The sequence below is a fragment of the Chrysemys picta genome, chromosome 2 (assembly GCF_011386835.1).
Source record: "Chrysemys picta bellii isolate R12L10 chromosome 2, ASM1138683v2, whole genome shotgun sequence".
NCBI classification, from domain to species: Eukaryota; Metazoa; Chordata; order Testudines; family Emydidae; genus Chrysemys; species Chrysemys picta.
The window spans coordinates 157,006,513-157,026,464 of NC_088792.1; the positions used below are offsets into that span (position 1 = coordinate 157,006,513).

The 19,952-nt window shown below is 44.4% G+C and overlaps 1 protein-coding gene across 2 annotated transcripts in view; it reads right to left on the bottom strand.

Annotated features, from left to right (window-relative positions):
- DOCK5 (dedicator of cytokinesis 5) overlaps positions 1 to 19,952 on the bottom strand; it is a 129,204-nt gene that overhangs the window by 94,575 nt on the left and 14,677 nt on the right. For both annotated transcript variants that reach the window (XR_006172206.2, XM_008168669.4), the window contains exon 2: positions 4,434 to 4,517. Coding sequence is in view for 1 of the 2 variants with exons in the window: in XM_008168669.4 (XP_008166891.2) it covers positions 4,434 to 4,517 (84 nt within the window). In the remaining variant the exon portion in view is untranslated. The remainder of the gene's footprint in view (positions 1 to 4,433; positions 4,518 to 19,952) is intronic.

A 19,952-nucleotide genomic window follows, 5' to 3' on the forward strand; every position in this document is an offset into this window, starting at 1 on the left:
CATGTATTTAGAAAAGCATCCAATCTGGATTTAAAAAATAATGCAGGATCCACCAAGACTCTTGGTACATTGTTCCAAAGAAAGACACCCATCCAGAATAGCTGATAGCCTGTTGACTGGGGAAACCACATAGGACTCTGCCTAATTCAGAGCAGGGAGTTAAAGCAGGCTTTCCTGCATCCCAGGTAAGTGCCCAAACTACCGGGCTATTCTAGGGTCCTACATGCAGATCCTAAAGGCACGAATAGCACTAAACAAGTGGAGGTAGGCCAGCGATTTTGCTTTACCATCCAGACAGGGGGCTGGGATTAGCTTGGGTTTATGCCAACTTCCAGGGGAGTCCTACCTACAATTTAACACTACCCTCTCCCACAGGAAAACGCCGAGGGAGGGAAATCACACTATAACTACTCTCCCTTAGGCAGGCCTGCCGAGAGAAATTCCAGGCCCCACGGCCAGGGCCATCCCTGGTGAGGGCGAGGCCCAGGGCAGAAGTGACGAATCTGTCACTTCAGGGACAGCCCATGCCAGCCCGTGGGACCCCCCAAAGCGCGGGGCCCGGAGCAGTCTCATGCTCCTAGGCGCCCTGCGGCCCACCTGGGCGATTTAATAGGGCCCGGGCTCCCAGTTGTTGCCACTACCAAAGCACCCGGGCCCCTGGGCAATTGCCCCCTTTCCCCCCCTCATCAGTGGGCCTGACCTTAGGTTTTACCTATCACTCTAGTACCCTGACCTTCCTTTAGGGTCAATTGTCCCTTGAGGCAATTCCCAGTGCAGAGAATTTTACAGAGAATTGGTATCTCCCAGCTAGAGATTCTGGCCCATTTATGAGTTTCCATCCTCTTTTTTTTAAATTACTGGCAATAACTTGTCTCTTATGGGTGAAATTCACCCCAGGGCAGACATCCCTCACAATGCCTTAAACACCATATAGCCTTCTCAAGCAGAGTTTAATAAGTAGGGCCTTATTGTATAGGCCCTCTGCACAGGGCGAATAGCACCTAGGCCCTCTGGTCTGAGATAATCACCCTCTAGTTCATTTCATAGCTCCCTGTCTTTTCATGGGCCTGCTCCAATCTAGACTCGCTTAGCTCGGTCAGTGTTATGACTTGGGAGCTCTCCCGCCAGCTGAGATTAAGATAACATTTATTGTTATACAAAGAAGCCAAGTGCAGGCTTCAACCTTTCTGTCTCACAGCTGAAGAACAAATTGTGCATTTCAGCTCTTTCTGACGGAGCGAAGCCAGACGCACAGAGAATACAAAGAGCTCTCAAACTCCGGTTGCCCAATACACCAAGACTCCTTCACTGCACACGGAGGAGGAGAGAATACAGCCCTGCTCCAATCCCTTAAACTAGGAGCGGGAGGAACCAACATTAGGAGTAAATATGAGGCCTGTTTCTAGATGTGAGAAGGAGGAGAAAAACATCTGCAGGTAAAATTGCCCTGTGTACATCCTGGTAACTCAGTATAAGTGCTCCCCAGGGCTGGCTGGAAAACAAGAATTCCATTTCATGAAAAATGCCAGGGTTTCAACATTTGTCTCCATTCCGAAGCGGAGCAAAACGAAGATTTTTTTAAAAAAATAATAATAATAATAATAATAATAATAATAATTTTTGTGCGTGAAAAAAAACAGGATCCAGGGACTCGAACTTGAGTCTCCCAAATCCCTGGTGAATGCCATGACCAGCAGCCTGCAGAGACTGTCTCGGACTCTCTCTCAATCTCGTGTTGGAGCTGTTCCACTTTGTATAAATAATTCAGTATTCACTGGGCCAGAAAAAGAAAGTGACTCTAGTCTAGGGGTAAGGCCCTCAACTGGGATGTGGGAAAGCCAGGTTCATGTCACTCCTCTGCATGATTCAGAGCAACCCCTCAGATGGAAACTGGAGGTGTAACTAATATGCCCCAGAGAAAAAACTTTATAGGGCAGAGCTTCCTTTCTGGGGAAGCCATCATCCTGAGAAAATAGAACTTGAGACTTGTGCACCTATATAAAGCTGGTGATTTTCAGACCAAAAAAAAAAAAAAAAAAAAGCCTCTGTTAAGCTGGAGTTCAGCTTGTACAGATGCAGCATTAACACAGGAGGAATAAAGACATTTCTTGCAGGAACACTGCTGTTCTCAAAAGAACAACCCCCACACATCTGGAAACCAGGACACACAAAGCTGAGGTCACGAGAGAAAGGAAACACAGACCTGCAAGAGTGTCCACAGCAAAAGACAAAAGAAAATTTGGAGTTTCTATGCTGAAACCTCTTTTTTGGGGGGGCGGAGGGGAGCTGAAGGCAGGAAGAGGTACCCACATCTGTAAGAGAATTCCCCAAGGAGCCACCTGCACCCCTCTTTTTTTTTGGAACCTTTATAATTCACAAATGCCTTGCCTGATTTCCCTCCATCTTTCCAATAAAATTATTATTTGTGTTCCTGTAGTACCCAGCAGCACCAGTCATGGATCAGGATCCCGTTGTGCAAGGCACTGTACAAACACAGAATAAAAAGCCCTATCGCAAAGAACTTGCAATCCACTCTCAGTTTAAATTCCTGATTGTGCAGTTTCAGCCAGACGGCAGACAACATGAGGACTAATTTACTCTACTTGACAACGTCTCTGTTAACAGCTGGCTAAGGAGGAAACTGAACAACCATGTAAAATTGCTATTTTTTGTAAGTTCAGGATACACCCAGCTTCACAAAAAAAGGCTGGTTTTAGCTTTAAGCCTCTCGCCTCTTTGCAAAATTGGCTCGTATGTTGGCTCTATTGCTTATTAAACTATTTCTTACAAACACACTCCTCCATTACCACACACATCACTGTTAACATACACATCAGCAGTATAATCTGCTTTGACATGTAAGATCAGGGTGGCTGGCTGTTTCCAGTGTCAAGGTCAAAGAGAAGTGGAAAGAGACCAACTCACTAACAGCAAATTGCTAAGCAAGCAACTTGCCCTGCTCAATGGAGATACCAAAGTGGGGGGGAGTTGTACATGTCCCCGCCCCCAATAGATGCAGTTTGCGGAAGTCTGATGACAATTTATATTCATGAAAGGCCTTTTGGCTTTTGGAGAGAACAGAGATATCATGAAATGGAGATATGGGTAAGTGTACTCTTTACAGGATATAGCTGGCTCTATTCTGTTCCCAGCAGAATATTAGACAGCCCTGTTTAACAGCTAAGTATTATAAGATCTAAGTATTAATTTTCATTTGCACTGTTTTTTAAAGCAGTTTTTAATAGCTAGTGATGTGCTGTACAGAACATCCTTGTATTTAAAAGGGACAAATACCCAGCAAATATTACATAACAACACAAGGAGCTCAGATGCTATGGTGATAGGAGTCATAAAATAACCCTCAGGAGCGGTTCTCAACCGATTTACCATTGTGGGCTGCATATGCAGCTCTCTTGTGCAGTGTGGATGCAGCCCACGTAATATATATACTACCTGTATGGCCCTGAGGATGTCACATGGGCCGCAGCTGTGTGCTGATTGGGCTGCAAGTGGCTCCATAAAGTGCCACATATATTCTGGGGTTCTGGAAATCTTCTTCCTCAAGATGTCTCAGTTCAGTTTACAAATCGAAAAAATGGTGATTTTTTTCTAACTGGCAGATCTGAAAAGAGCACCTTGGGTCTGAAAATCCATGACATCATCCCATTGATAAGAAAGATCCTGTGACTGGAACTAAGGGCTTGTCTACACAGGACGTTACTGAGCGGCAAGCCAGGGTGTGAATTTACAGCACACTTGGTTGCCATTCAGTAATGTCCCATGTAGATAAGGCCTTAGTTTGTTGATGTCTGAGGCAGAACAGAATCCAGCTTGCATTCATATTCACTAGCTCTCCGGGATCCGAATGTGTAAAATTCTTTGCATGTGTCAATATGGCAGGCAGATGTAACTCAGAGAGAGACAGGGAAACAAGATTTGGAGTAAGAAAGCGCCATTATTACACAGGAACTTTCTCAAACATCACCACACATTACACACAAAGACATTTAAGTTAGAGAAATATGTAGCACATGAAGAATGCTCACATGCCAAAACGAGTAATACGCCTTGTATTTCATGAGTTGAGAATAACTTCAACTCCTTCAAAACTAGAGACAAGCCTGCGACAAGCTTCTTCAGATTGGGAAAGTCTGGATGCAAACTTCAAAACTGTCCCATCTTTTTAATGGGCCAAACACCACCAGACTTTGACTGGAAGTTTGGATCTGGATCCAAGTTTTGTATCCTACTAGAGCTGGTCAGAAAGTGGTAAATAATTTCCACAAACAATTTCAGAAGCAACAAAACAAAACAAAATAATTTCTCCTAAACTTTTCATTGAAATGTTCTAGTTTTGGGGGATATAATTTTAAAAAACTTGTTTCAGATATTTAAACTTTTACCAAATAGAAAGGTGGTGATCTGGGACTTACCTTCATACATCTCCAAAATGTGAACCGTATCACCAACCTGCAAGGAGAGCTCCACATCTTGGACAGCCTCGTAATTGTAGATTGCTAGAAGTGGGGGAGAGAGATGAAAAAATATAATCATGCGGGAAGTGAAGTGGAGCAAGAGAGCATGAAGATAATCAGATGTTGCAATCTGATGGCTTGCAACTGGCCAAACCCTTTGGAAGAGCACTGCAAATGATTTTAATGACTAGTAGCTGTTCGGAGCATAACAGACTGGGAATGTGCATGTCACATCTCCCTCCTGCAGCAGGTCCACTCAAGAATAAGAACATACTAACTTCTTAGCAGCTACCTGGAGTGGCAGAGCTCTGTGCTGTGATGCTAAAGGTCCTGCGTTCAAACCCTGCTAATGACCCAAGCAGGGGCAGTAGTGTAGCTGGGGGGGTGCAGGGGAAGCAGCCGCTTCCCCTCAGCAAATTTTCCAAAAGTGGCACCTTAGTTAGGGGTTACCATGGCGCCAGCGGGCGGGGCCCACACTCCACTCTGAAGCTTGGCCTGCCGGGCCGGCGCTGCGCTCCTGCAGGCAAGGGGGGACAGCACAGCTGGAGGAGCCATGGGGAGGGGGCAGCACAGCTGGAGGAGCCATGGGGGGATGAAATGGCTGGAGGAGCGGAGCTATGGGGGGGGCTGCGGGGGCGGCACGGCACGCAGGGCCGGCTCCAGGGTTTTGGCCGCCCCAAGCAGCCAAATAATTTTTTTAAAAAGCCGCGATCGCGATCTGCGGCAGCAATTCGGCGGGATAGCCTTCGCTCTGAGTGGGAGTGAGGGACAGTCCACCAAATTGCCGCCGAATAGCTGGACGTGCCGCCCCTCTCTGGAGTGGCCGCCCCAAGAACCTGCTTGCCAGGCTGGTGCCTGGAGCCCACCCTGGTGCCGGAGGAGCCGGGGGGGCGGGGGGCGGCGCGGCCGGAGGAGCGAGGGTGGCCTCTGGCGAGGAAGGGGAAGGAGACAGGTGAATGAGCTGGCTCGGACCCGCCAGGAGCTGCGTTCCTGGCCAGCTGTGAGGGGTCAGAACCCCTGAGCGGAGCCGGGCCCTGTAACCTTGATCCAGGCTCTAACCCCCTCTGCTCTCTGCACACACATGGGGCTGGAACTGGGAGGGGGCTGCTGCACCCCAGGCTTGAAGGGGGGGTGCAGCATGGCCGCACCGCGGCCGGAGGAGCCATTGAGGGGGCCGTAGGGGCAGCACGGCTGGAGGAGCCATGGGAGGGGGTGCGGAGCAGCCAGAGGAGGAGCCAAGGGGGCGTGGCCAGCGGAGGAGCCAAGGGGGGGGCCGTAGGGGCGACACGGGAGGAGCCATGGGAGGGGGGTGCGGAGCGGCCAGAGGAGGAGCCAAGGGGGGGCGCCTTTTTAATGTTTGCTCCCCCTGCTCTTAGAACCTGGCTACGCCACTGAGCAGGGGAAGGGAAATCGTTACACAAGTATTGGTCCTGGACCAATTATACGACAAATGCCCTTATTTACTAACCCTTCAGAAAGCGGGTGGGAGAGCAAGTTTGTCAAGCACACGCAAGACGAAGATTTTCCATTTCAGGGGCAATTCTAATGCTCCATATTTGTTGCCTGGGCCTGCTACCACAGAGCGTGGCTGCTACCCAGTGATCCAGCACATCTCTGGCATGAGTGAGTGTTGCTGGTGTCTGAGTAGGGAACATGTTAACAAGCAAGCTTGTGATTCACCATGAGCTACATCTCTAACTAAAGCAATGCCAATGCAAATACTGTCACTGAGTTTCAATGGGAACAGGATCAGACCCCAAGCTGGCAGTCCCTACACTAGTCTTGCTCAGCAGCCTTCTAGAGTTAGCACTGTACCTGGGAAAAGCTGTCATGATGGGCACTGAGGCCTTGTCTAGACTAGAAAGTTGCACTATTGTAACCTGAATTGGCTTTTAATTGCACAAATAGCCTTTTACATCATTTTAAAGTACACTGGTTTAAATTCACACCTTAAGTTACACAAGTGCAGCTTTCTCATTTGTCTAAGACTTTAAACTCAGAGCAGCGAAGGCATATTTAGATTTCAGTTGTCTCTTGGCTAGCTACTCCCAGGAATTGCAGAGGTGAAGTACAGAAGCAGTGGGAGGGAAGTACACTGCATTTTCAAGGAGGGACATTAACCTGGCAAATGTTACCAGCTGACTCTAGCAAAGTGGCTCCTACTTCAGAGGGTTTGCATGCGAAGGGCGCCCTTTGAACATAATTAAAAAAAAAATCTTCAATTGCTGCATCAGGAAATTCAGAACATCAAATGCCTATCGTTTCCGTCAGGGCGAAGTATATTACTTCCTGGCTTGGAGCCAATATAAACAAATGACTACGGCTTACCACACCGGAAATTATATCACACACTAACTTTCTTTAAAATACTGTAGAGCTACAAATAATGCAGCAATGAGTGGGCAGGTTATGTGAATTTCCTGCAGTTCCTAAAATAGGCATTTGTTCATAAACACTTATTTTCTTAGGCTGCTTTGTTAGTGTTGATCAATACTGGGCCACACTCACACCATGTGTAACTCCAATGAATGCATTATTAGTGGAGATTTTCAACTGACTAAGGTTTCCCCCCCGCAAAGAATCATAGAAACAAAGGACAGAAGGGACCACTGTGATCATCCAGTCTGATCTCCTGGATAGGGCTGCCAACTTTCCAATCGCACAAAACCAAACAACCTAGCCCTGTCCCTTCCCCGAGGCCCTGCCCCCCTGCCCTGAGGCCCCATCCCTACTCACTACATTCCCCCTCCCTGAGTGGCTTGCTCTCCCCCACCCTCACTCACTTTCACTGGGCTGGGGCAGGGTGTTGGGGTGTGGGAGGGGGTTACGGCTCTAAATGGGGGTGCAGGCTCCGTGGCAGGGCCAGAAACGTGGGGTTCAGGATGTGGGAGGGGGGACCAAGTACTTCTGAAAGTTTTCATAAAAGTACCGTGTACTACTCTGACTAAAGAAACTGCCTGCAGTCATGCTGTCCATTGCAGGAAATCTGCCAGATCACTAAAGCTACGAAGGATTGGGCCAGGCCATTACTTGGATGGACAGCTCCAAAACACCCCAAGGTGCAGCAGGAAGTGGTGCGGATGATTCAGGTGAATAGAATTCTTGCCCATTAGTCACTTCTGAACAGAGATCCCAGTAGGCAGTGCTAGGGCGCACAGGGCTACTGGAGGTGCCATTCTTCAGATGTGATGTAAAATCAAACAGTCTGCGCTCGTTAATAATCCCATAGCACTTTCACAAAATTAGAAGATTAAACCCGGGCATCCTGACCAAATTCTAACTTAGCTAATTATATTCTACCAACTGAAATTCCTCCTGTGGTTTAATTGGATGCTACTCCGCTCTCTGTCTTAAAACACTGTTTAATGATGTGTAATGTTCCACCTCAAAGGTGGCTGCTTTTCAGTGAAGGGGGTGAAGTGATTGCTACATATAGCTTTTAAGTACTTTGGGCTTCTGTGAAACTAAAAAGCACAATATAAATGCAAGTCACCATTTCTCCCTAAGAAACTGCTTTAGCTTCCAACAAAAACAGTCAGAGACGTTGAGCGTGTAACAGAGGTGGGCGGGCTCTACACAATCCTCCTTTTTAAGATTTGGTTTAAATTAAGTTTCATCATTAAAGAGCATACCGGGGGGGGGGAGAGAGGGGTGGCAGGGAGAGGACAGCAAGACTCCTCCCATACAGGGGGAATGTTTCAGACCCCCCCAGGTAACGGCCTTGAGCAGAAAAAACATACTTCCACCACTATTCACCAAAGATAGGCAAGATATACAGTGTCTTGCTTTGCTCGATTGAATTAAACAAGAACACAGAGTCACTGTGTATAAAATCTCCTACCCAACTCTTATGTGCAAGTTACGAAAGACAAATTGCTGGCATATTTTCCCTGGGAGCTTTACTGTTTGCAACTGGGGCGTCTTATTCCTTGGAACCAGCTGCATCCAAGACAGCTTAAATAGCTGTAGATGGCCTGCTTGGACTTTTTATTGTGTGTGTTTAAACTGACCTTTAGGGGGCTTAAAAGAAAAAGTAATCTGCACCCACCAAATAAACATGTTCCTGGCATGAAGACATACAAATCCTTCATGTACAACTTAAAAGTGCATCAACTTTTGCCCCCCAAACTGCAGTAATATTTGAAGTTAAATTTGTCTTTCTTATGAGTAAGCCTCAGTTGCATTCTTTCCTCTATGGAACTTGGAAGCTTAGAAGAGCTGTTCTTTTCCTTTGTTTTCTCTAATGAAAATGGTTGTGCAAAACTAACCTTGAAGTCTAGAAAATTTAATCTGAGCTGAGAGAGACAGAAGGAAAAGTATTAGCCATTACAGAGAGAGAGAAATTGGGCTTGTTCTAATAATCGCATCCTTTGAGCATAATTATTAGCAATGCATCACTTTGTTTCATTTACATGAGAATAAGGAGGTCACCAGATTTGATTAACAGCAGGTAAATTTAAGACAATATGTTTTCAGCAATGTGTAGCCAGCCTGGGGAATTCATTAACAGGGCAGGTCAAAGGGACAAACACTGCATCTGGATTTAAGAGGACAATGAATAATTTTATGACCAACAGCAGCAACTGTAGTTATAAAGACTAAGATAAAGGGAGATGAATCTCATGCTTCAGGGCAAAAGCTGATTCCTTGCAGGCATCAGGAAGGAATTCTATTTCCCACAAACACAGCATTGCACAACTGGCAGATGCAGTATGTGCAGAGATTAGGGGTTGCTTTCTTCTGAAGCGTCATACACTGATCATCCCTGGAGACAGGATACATGAGTTATCCTTGCAGTCGAAGGAGATAGCCAATATTTATCCAGGGCTCTCCAAAGTATCCAGGCCCTGAATTGTAGCCACAAATGAGCGGGAAGTCAGTGTAGTCTACCAGGAGTGCACACAACTTGGCAAGGGCTGGTACATGGTGGTGTTACAACTGGGCAGGGATGGTATATTTGAGATGAGGAGCGGGTCTGGTTTTACTCATACGCTCCATTGTGTGTGTGGGCCACAAGATGAAACATAGTACATTCCTGATCTCCGAAGCACCAGCCAGTGGGACTTGAAAGATCAGGTATCACCAGCGCCACACATGCAGCAGAAAACCCAAAGAAGAACACAGACACACAAACCCAAAACCCACAAGACCTCACTTTGTACCAGACTCTGTCCAAGAGGTCTGGAGAAGACTTAATTTGCCACACTAACACCACAACCATTTGCAAATCACTGGGCCTGTCCTTGCTTCCACTAAAATCAACTGGAACTTTGTCTTTGCTTTCAACAAGAGCAGGATCAGGATCATTGTGTCAGTTCTATATATGCCATATCAACAATATTCATTTATCGAAAAAGTGACAATCCAGTCAATGGCAAGGCCACATATTAACGGGCTTTGCACCAATGAGTGGTATGTGCCTAGACAAGTAAATACTTTGTATTTATATAGTGCCTTTCACATGAGAATCTCAACACACTTTACAAAGGTGGGTGTTATTCTCTCTTCTACAGATGGGGAAATTGAGCCAGGGCAGTTGAAGGACACGGACAATTGATCTGTAGCAGAGCTGCAGAAGAAAACCAGGACTCCTAACTCATGGTCCTGTTTTAACCACTAAACCAACAACAATGCCTCTCACCCACAGTGGATAAAATGTTCTTAAAGCAACTAAATTTAGCCAAAGCATCTGGAAATAAGATTTATGGAGGCACAAACTTTCACGTATCCTTCTCTGTATAATCCAAAACAGAACAAAACAGCCTCGTTATCCAATAATTTGATTAAGCATGTTTGAACTGTAGATTACTTGGCTGCAAAATGCAACCACTGCAGGGTCCATTATCTCTCATTTAGGTCAAAATATCCAGCCCTTCCCTCCTGCCCCCTTCAAGAGAACATGATAACAGCTTCCAAACAACACACCCCGCTTCTCAGAAGGCATTTCTATCCTAACCACTATCTCATAGGAGAAGGCAGAGCCTTGCTTTCTCTGAACAAAGAATCACATTCAGTGCCTTTGCACTGAGCAGCCCTAGTCTCATTACATCTTTCAACCGAAGAGTCATGAACTATTGTCTGGAAAGAGAACTACGTGCTTTATGCTGCAGTGACCATGTAGCTAGAGTTGGCATTTGCATTGGGGAGACCCGTTTGGAGAGCGCTTGGTATGCTGCCTGTTGCCAAGATGGAGCCAAAAAACAGTGGCTTCATTTAAAAAAATAAGGAACTACCCAAGGAGCCCATTCTTAATAGGGACAAAGCCTTTTTGATGTTTGGAGGGAAATCTTTTGAAATTGCCCAGACAAGAGTTGTGTGTCAGATTTTTTTTTTAAATTGTGGTTTGGGATCATGGAATAAACACATCAGCTGGGTTTTTATCCTAAAATGATCAGCCATGAAATAGTTAATAATACTGACATTCAAGGCCCCAGTTCAGCAAAGTAGTTCAGCATTTGCTTAACTTTAAGCAAGTGGTTCCATTGACTTGAACTGGACTACTCACATACTTAAACACTTCGCCCAACTGCCACCATTACGTTTCAGAGTGAACAAACTGCCGAGCTAAAGGAAACAGTTTACACCAGTCTCAGACCTATTGTTTCAAGTTGGCTTTAGACTCAGAAAAACATTGCACGTGTTACACTTGTATCACATTTGGAAGGTTTTCTTCACAATTTTATGGACCAAAACAACAACAAATTCTAGATTTTGAAGCAAGGGGCGAGTCTGTGGCAAATTCTACACCTGCAGAATCAGGGAGTACACCTGGCCTTACATAACAGCATCTGTTCAGAAACCAATAACTCAGGACCTGATCCAGAGCCCACTGATGCTAATGGGAGCCTTTCCATTGATTTCAATGAACTATAATCAGGCCCTCTGAGGTGGGCAGCTGAGTTGACTCAAAACTGATTATGCAGGAAAAAGTAATATAGTCTCCATCTTTCCATGTCTAAAATATTCATGCTCGTCATCGTTCCTCTCAATTATTTATTGTCAAGTGTTTATTTGCATTACCGTAGTGCCTAGGATCCTTAGTCGTGGACCAGGACCCTATTGTGCCAGGCGCTGTACAAACACAGAACAAAAAGACAGTCCCTGTTAATGCTATGGTTGCTTATTGAAAACAATGGGTCAGATTTTGATCTCACTTACATTGATATTAAGCTGGAGTAACGCCGCTGACTTTGCTGGAGTCTACATAATTACTTTGATGTCAATGGGAGCAGAGTGTGGACCATGAGGTGTAATGCTGCTATTACTGGACACCCCAAAGCTCATGTGGCTTTCACCAGTTTATGTGACATTTCTGAACACAGTTACTACGTGCACAGTTAGCACTATGATCAAATCAGAGAGATTTCTTTAAATCCCTCCTATTCTGCCACTAAATGCATGTTTTAAGCAGCTCAAGGGCCTGTCCAGACAAAAGAACTTTACAGCCCCTTTCCCTCCCCCGCACAACTATGCCACGAGAACAGAGCGCCAAGAGAATCCATTGTAGGGAAACAGCCAAAAAAACAAAACCACAAGTATAGACAGACAGTAATTATTGTAACTGCACTTACACTGGATGAAATCCTGGCCCCACTGAAATTCCCACTGACTTCAATGGAGCCAGAATTTCACCCACTAACTACAGAGTTGAATAATTTCATAGATCAGAAGGTTTATGATCATCTAGTCTGATCTCCTGCATGACACAAGCCAGAGAAGAAGCATCTGAAGAAGTGCCCACAAAAGCTTATGCCCAAATAAATCTGTTAGTCTTTAAGGTGCCACCGGACTCCTTGTTGTTTTTGTGGATACAGACTAACCCGGCTACCCCTCTGATACAAGCCAGAGAGTTTCACCCAGTAATTTGAACTGCCCCCCACTGACACAGCTTGCTGTTGGGTTTAAATTTTTGCTAGTATAATGTGCACAGTAATTGCTTATATTATTTTCTTGCATCCTAACTTACGTGTATCATAATGATGCACAAAAGAGTCATACTGCCTAGCTGCAAGTGTGTGTATTTTATTTGTGTGTTTTATTTTACAGACATGTAATATGGAAAAATAATTATAGCTTTATGTACTTCTTTACCAGGTTCTCCATTTCCTTTTGTTATTTGCACTCTAAAAATCCAATAGGGATTTTAAACTTAGTCAAAATAATTTCTCCACATTGGCACTCTCAGCTCATGCCTGGAGTAACAGGGCACGTGCCAGCCAAAAGGGAAATACACTGGGGCCTCATCTACACTTCAAAGTTTTGCTAGCATAGCTATGCTGGCCAGGAGCATGAAAGAAATTACACCCCTAACCAACACAGCTATGCTGGCAAAAGGCCCAGTGCAAACGTAGTTATACCAGCAGAGAAGTGCTTTTGGTGGGTGTAGGTTATTTTGTTTGGGCAAAAGAATTATTTTGCTGGTAAAAGCTTTGTCTCCACTAGCAGGGTTTGCCGGTATTGCTATACTGTCAAATCCTTTCCATAGAATCATAGAATATCAGGGTTGGAAGGGACCTCAAGAGGTCATCTAGTCCAACCCCCTTCTCAAAGCAGGACCAACACCAACTAAATCATCCCAGCCAGGGCTTTGTCAAGCCTGACCTTAAAAATGTAGAGAATGTACAATGTAGAGCAGGCTTAGGATAGGCATGCCTGGAAGTCTGTACACGTCCCACATACCCCATGCTGGGTTCAAGCGTCTTCTTTCACGTGGCTTGGGTAGGTAGCAACGACTATCAATTTCTATCTAGGTATGATAGCCAGCACATTGCCGCAGCAGTGTCCTTCAAGCCCAAACGAAGGGGACACTCGGGCATGACGTGCTCCATCGTTTGTGCCTGATGACCACAGTCACATACAGGGGATTGCCTCATTTTCCATTTAAAGAGGGTTTGTCCACATCTCCCAGGAGATGCCCTGATGTAACTCAATCCGCACCAGTCTTACTGGCATAAATCAAAACCCGGTGGTTCCGTGGCAGGGTCAACGACAAGCTGTTTGCTTTGAGCAGTCAAAACGCTCCATGTGACTCTCCACTGAGCCTCACTGTCGAAGTTGAGGGTAAGGGTCTTGATGCGGTTCCATAGAGGATTGCGGGATTTTAATCTTGTCTTCGGCGGGTTCTGCAGGTCATCGTGCAGCGGGATCCTCGCGTCTGCATTGACATGGTCAAGAAAGCGAGTTGTCTGAGCAGCTCTTCTAATCTGCGGAGGCTGGATGTGCGAAAGGCCCATCAAAGGCCCTACAAACCGCAACAACTGGCTGGGTATATTCCACAGCTGAACGTTGTACACTAGTGTGGTCTCACAGCCATCACACTTAACTCAATAACGCTACGCGTATACAGTTAGAGATGCTCAAATTGACTCTAGTCAACTGGCTCCCAGGCTCGAGCCAGTGCTACTAATAAATAAGTCTTCACACTCATGGGAGAGATTTTCAAAGGTACTGACGGCTGTTGGGGACCCAACTCCCATTGAAAGTGAACAAGAGTTGGCTGCCTAATTCCCATTTGAGTCTTTGAAAAGCTCCTAGCTAATGATCTCAAATTTATTTCGAAGCGATAGCAACTCTCACCGTAGCCATTCAACAGATGGGAAATGGAGACATAGAGAAGGGGAAGTGACTTGGCCAAACTCACACAGCAAGTTAGTGGCAGAACTGGGAATAGAATCCACAGAGCAGGACAGCCTAAGCTTGCCAGTTTCCAAGGGGACTAAATCAACGGACAATACTTCTATTTATTTTTAAGGGCAGCTGATCTGGAGGGCTTCACAGAGTCAATGCTGGAACAAAATCATAAATTGCATCTCTGAAATTTGAGGGTGTTTAAATTCCAAATCCAGATCAAATTATAACTACTCTGGATATTCTTGATACCCCTGTAAATATCTGATCCCTTTTGGAATCTTGCTAAGTTCTTGGCCTCAAGGAGTTCCATGGTTTAATCACTCACTGGGTGAAGGAGCATTTCCTTTTATTCATTTGGAAGTTCCCACTTTTCAATTTAATTAATTTGTAAAAATTATGATAAAATCTTCAAGTCCTTTTAATTTCATTGAATGTCCCTCTGTGCTTGTGCTATGAGATGGGGCAGCAGAAGATCTTGATCTACCCTGAGCATTCATTTATATACTTTTATGTCACAAAGAAGTATTTCTTCACACAACGCACAGTCAGCCTGTGGAACTCCTTGCCAGAGGATGTTATGAAGGCCAAGACTATAACAGGGTTCAAAAAAGAACTAGCTAAGTTCATGGAGGATAGGTCCATCAATGGCTATTAGCCAGGATGGGCAGGGATGGTGTCCCTTGCCTCTGTTTGCCAGAAGCTGGGAATGGGCGACAGGGGATGGATCACTTGATGATTCCCTGTTCTGTTCGTTCCCTCTGGAGCACCTGGCATTGGCCACTGCTGGAAGACAGGATACTGGGCTAGACAGACCTTTGGTCTGACCCAGTGTGGCCATTCTTATGTCCCCTCTTATTCATCTCCTTTCTAAGCTAAGACAAGACCCTGTTGCATAACGTAGTCTACAAGCTCAGTCAGAACCCACTGAGTCACTGTGGTCCCTCAACTTTTGTTCTTGATACATTACCAGTCCTCCACATCTGCCCTGCATTCAACATGAATTGTGCTTGTGTTTTGAACAGAGCGCAAACAAATAGAAAGGGAAGATAGGATCCTGGAATATCCGTCTCAGTGAAAAGCAGTTTCTAAGGCCATTGACGTTTCAGTTCTGGTCAATGCCAATAAATTATTACCACCACCTGATAACCATTCAATGCCTATGAGCTAGTGATCTCAGCCCAGTTGTCCATGGATGCTGGCATCTGCATCACAACTGATGCCCCTTTGGCAGTCTCAGCAGAAAGCAGAAGGTGCGAACGGGTCTATGAGACTGAAGTCTCCTTTTCACTCCTAGAGGTGGTCACTTCAGGGCAGGATTGAGACACATTGGCAGGAGGGTGTACAGCAGCATGCCCTGTCACTGCCCACAGCATGCCTGTTCTGAGGATAAACAAAGGACTTCAGATCCTACGACTATCAAGCTGGCGTCTTTTATTAGCTCCAAATTCACAAAAGAATCTACATGCCACGTGCGTTCTTTATTCATTTCTCATCAGAGACATCTGATTCCTCTCTCATCCCTCATATAGTGAACTTCCCTGCAAACAGGACATGAGACCTGACTGTTCCCTCTGGACAGCTCTCACTCATCTACAGTCTAGGCATGGCACCTAGATCCCAGAGTGACAGGTGGTTTATAGAACTGATTAGGTAAAAGTGCACTATTGTGTTTGCAAGGTGCTTTTCTCCCCCATGCCCTGAAGGGCTATTTGCTGCTCAGATTTCAAAGAGGTAAAACACCCAACTTGAAAGGTATTAATCTCACAAAAATATGTTAAATCCTAGTGATTTACTTTAGCTCAGTCATTCTAATCCACAATATGATCTCTCTTCCACCGCCACACGATCATGGAAATCAGCAGGAGTTTTGCCAGTGTCTTTAATGAAATCAGACTCTGGCTTCTGGTCAATTTCTCTACCTAGCTTGCTGTTGTCCAACCTCTTATGGACAGTGCCAAAGAGAATCTCAATGCCCACCCAGAACACCAGTTTTTAAAGTTACCTGAAAGAACCCCATGTGGACCTATTTTGTCAGAATGATGGAGGGAGGTATCCTGAGATTCCTATGAGTTGATTGGCATTAATGCCTCACTGCTTTGCACATCCGTCAGCTTTTTACACCTGTGCAAAGTGGAAGCGTGTCACCACTGAGTCGGAATGACAGATTTCATACCCACAATGCACAGATGCACATGACTACACAAGGTGTAAGGCAATGAAGAACGAGGCTTTAGGTACTACAAACCTAGGACCTGATTCTCATTTACACTGAGGCCGCTTTACGCAACTCTGGTAAGTTACATTTACACTCACTTTGAGATCCCTTTACGTTGCCCGAGTGGTGTAAACCAGGTTTAGTGTAAAATAAGAATTAGGTCCCTAATATTTAAGCCATCCCAACAGCAGATAAAACCTCTTTCAGAACAAGATAGTTGATATCTATATCTATATTTACTGGATGGCAGAAGTATTAGTGCTATACAAGACAGGCATCAAGCACTGAATTTAAAAGTACCAATATATTATCGTTACAGAAAGATTAAAGCTCTAAGGTTGCCATGAACAGAAAACTTTTATCTCAATTTTATCTGAACCATTTGTTCCAGCTTTTTGCACAAAGTTAGCACTTTCCCTTCCAGATTGGGATCAGTTTTCTTTGCAACAAAGCTTCCTAAAATTAGAAAGCAGGAAAGGACATAAAGAAAGAATAACGTCCCATGTACTCTGCAGAAGAATTATTACATCTTTAGAAAAGTTTTGAGTGAGTTCTTGGCCACCTTTCTAAAACCTTTAACAGATTACTAAAGTAATTTATATTTTTTAAAAGCACTTCATCTTAAATATGTGCAAATCAGCTTGCTCGATACAGTATGCATCATACCAGAAAGATACTTTTATCATTTAAACTGGAAGTGCGAATTGCATTTGGGATGTATCCAAACCAAAGCTCTGGATTTGAACATCTTCAGTCTTTGGAGCTGACCAAGAACTGGCCACCTAGAAAGTTGTCTAGTAGTTCTTTTTTATTTTTCAGTCCTATTAATGCAGGTTTCCTGGCAAAGGCACAGATACCCTTAAAATATTTTAGGCATTTCAGCCATAAATTAAAAGCAGTGGGTCTAAAAATGCAGCCTTTGTTCTGTCAGCAAAAGAATAAATGTGTTTATGGTTTTGGATTAAATCAGTTATAAATTTAGCTGGGATTGTAGCTTAATGTGTTTGCTTAAAAAGGATATTTTCCTAGGGAATTTTAACCAAAAGAAATGTCAAATTAAACACTTGGGCAATAAGGGGACAATTCTCAAATAACTAATTCTTTGCTAGGACTATGGGTTACATAGCTCAGGTGTAGAACTCGTTTATTAAACTTTTCAAATTTTGAAAATGAGATCAAATTTTGAAATTAGAAAAAAATTATTAAATTTTCCCAACCTCCCTCTTCTCCCACTTTTGACCCATTGTGGAACCGCCTGAAATTATTTTTTTTTTAAAAAGGGGGACATTTTTGTTTGTTTTTATAATAAATGAATGATTCTTTTTTTCCAGCCAGCACCATTCGTGTGTTTCCTGAAGATCCCAGTATAAGAAATTAACATACACTAAATTTATTCCCAGCCCTGTCACTTTTGCATGCTTTTCTGAATCAGCAGTGTGGTGATTTTTAGTTATTGAATGGTTATAATTTAAAAACAAAATGCTAGATGGAGGCCTGTGTTATCCTATAGGCATAATTCATAAAGTGTTAAAAAAAAAAAAAGCCTAAAATACCTGAGAACTTAAAAACTGGATGGCAACCAATCATCAATCCCAATGATGGTTGAATATGGTGATATTCTGAACAAAAAGAGACCTCAACTGTGCACATCACTTCACACTGACTAAACAAACAGTCTCGGCTTCAGAGTGACACACACAGTGACAATCCTGGAATCTTATCACGTAGGTAAAAAGTCAAACACCTATTTCAAGGGACCATTCAAGGTGAATGTATGTTGACTAGTATCAGAGGGGTAGCCGCATTAGTCTGAATCTGTAAAAAGCAACAGAGGGTCCTGTGGCACCTTTAAGACTAACAGAAGTATTGGGAGCATAAGCTTTCGTGGGTAAGAACCTCACTTCTTCAGATGCAAGTAATGGAAATCTCCTGAGGCAGGTATAAATCAGTATGGAGATAACGAGGTTAGTTCAATCAGGGAGGGTGAGGTGCTCTGCTAGCAGTTGACAGAGCACCTCACCCTCCCTGATTGAACTAACCTCGTTATCTCCATACTGATTTATACCTGCCTCAGGAGATTTCCATTACTTGCATCTGAAGAAGTGAGGTTCTTACCCACGAAAGCTTATGCTCCCAATACTTCTGTTAGTCTTAAAGGTGCCACAGGACCCTATGTTGTATGTTGACTACTTACGCTAAACAATCTGTTCCATCTTGTATTTAGCTGTGACACCCTAAGTTTCCCTGACCTAAAGAAGAGCTCTATGTAAGGTCAAACACTTGTCTCCCTCACCAACAGAAGTTGGTCCAGTAAACGATATTACCTCATCCACCTTGTCGCTCTAATATTCTGGGACCGATACAGCTACAATATGTTTAAAAATACAGCCAAGACTTGCCCTGCAGAAGATACGTCCAAAGCCCTCACACACTTCAGGAACAGGAGTTAAGGACCTACCTTCAGATCATGTTCTATTTGGGCCCCATGGCCCAGCTGTACCCATAGCATAGATGGGACCTATCAAAGGCATCCCTACCCCAGAGAGCATGACCGTGGCTAAAGCACTGATCTGGGACTCAGGAGACACTGGTTCAATTCCCTGCTCCACCGCAGACTTTCTGTGGGAGCAAGTCTCTTAAGCCAAGTCTATACTAGATATTTTTGCTGGTATATCATCACTTAAGCTGTGATGTTTCTGTGACATTTTTGTGCAGGCAAAACAGTTATACCAACAAAAAAAGTGCTTTTGCCAATTTAGATTATTTTGCTCAGTGAACTGGCATATGCTATACCTGTAAAAACACGTTTCCCCTCCCAGTATAAACTGCATCTACAGTAGGATACTAGGCAAACTTTTTCTAGCATAGACTAGGCCTAAGTTTCTCTGCCTCTCAGTCTCTCATCTGTAAAATGGGGACAGAAGACTTCTGTACCTGACAGGGGTGCTATGAGAATAAATATCATAGAATCATAGGACTGGAAGGGACTGCAAGAGCTCATCTAGTCCACTCCCCTGCATTTATAGCAGGACTAAGCATTATCTAGACCACCCCTGACAGGTGTTTGCCTAATCTGCTCTTAAAAATCTCCAATGACAGAGATTCCACAACCTCCCTGGGCAATTTATTCCAGTGCCTAACCACCCTGATCGTTAGAAAGTTTTTCCTAATGTCCAATCTAAACCGCCCTTGCTGCAATTTAAGCCCATTGCTTCTTGTCCAGTCCTCAGAGGTTAAGGATAACCATTTTTCTCCCTCCTCCTTGTAACAACCTTTTATGTTCTTGAAAACTGTTATCATGCCCCCTCTCAGTCTTCTCTTCTCTAGACAATCTTCCCTCACAGGTCATGTTTTCTAGACCTTTACTTGTTTTTGCTGCTCTTCTTTGGACTTTCTCCAACCTGTTCACATCTTTCCTGAAATGTGGCACCCAGAACTGGACACAATACTCCAGTTGAGGCCTAATCAGCACGGAGTAGAGCCGAAGAATTATTTCTTGTGTCTTGCTTACAACACTCCTGCTAATACATCCCAGAATGATGCCTCCTTATTTTGCAACAGCGTTACACTATTGACTCATATGTAGCTTGTGATCCACTATGACCCCCACCTCCCTTTCCGCAGTACTCCTT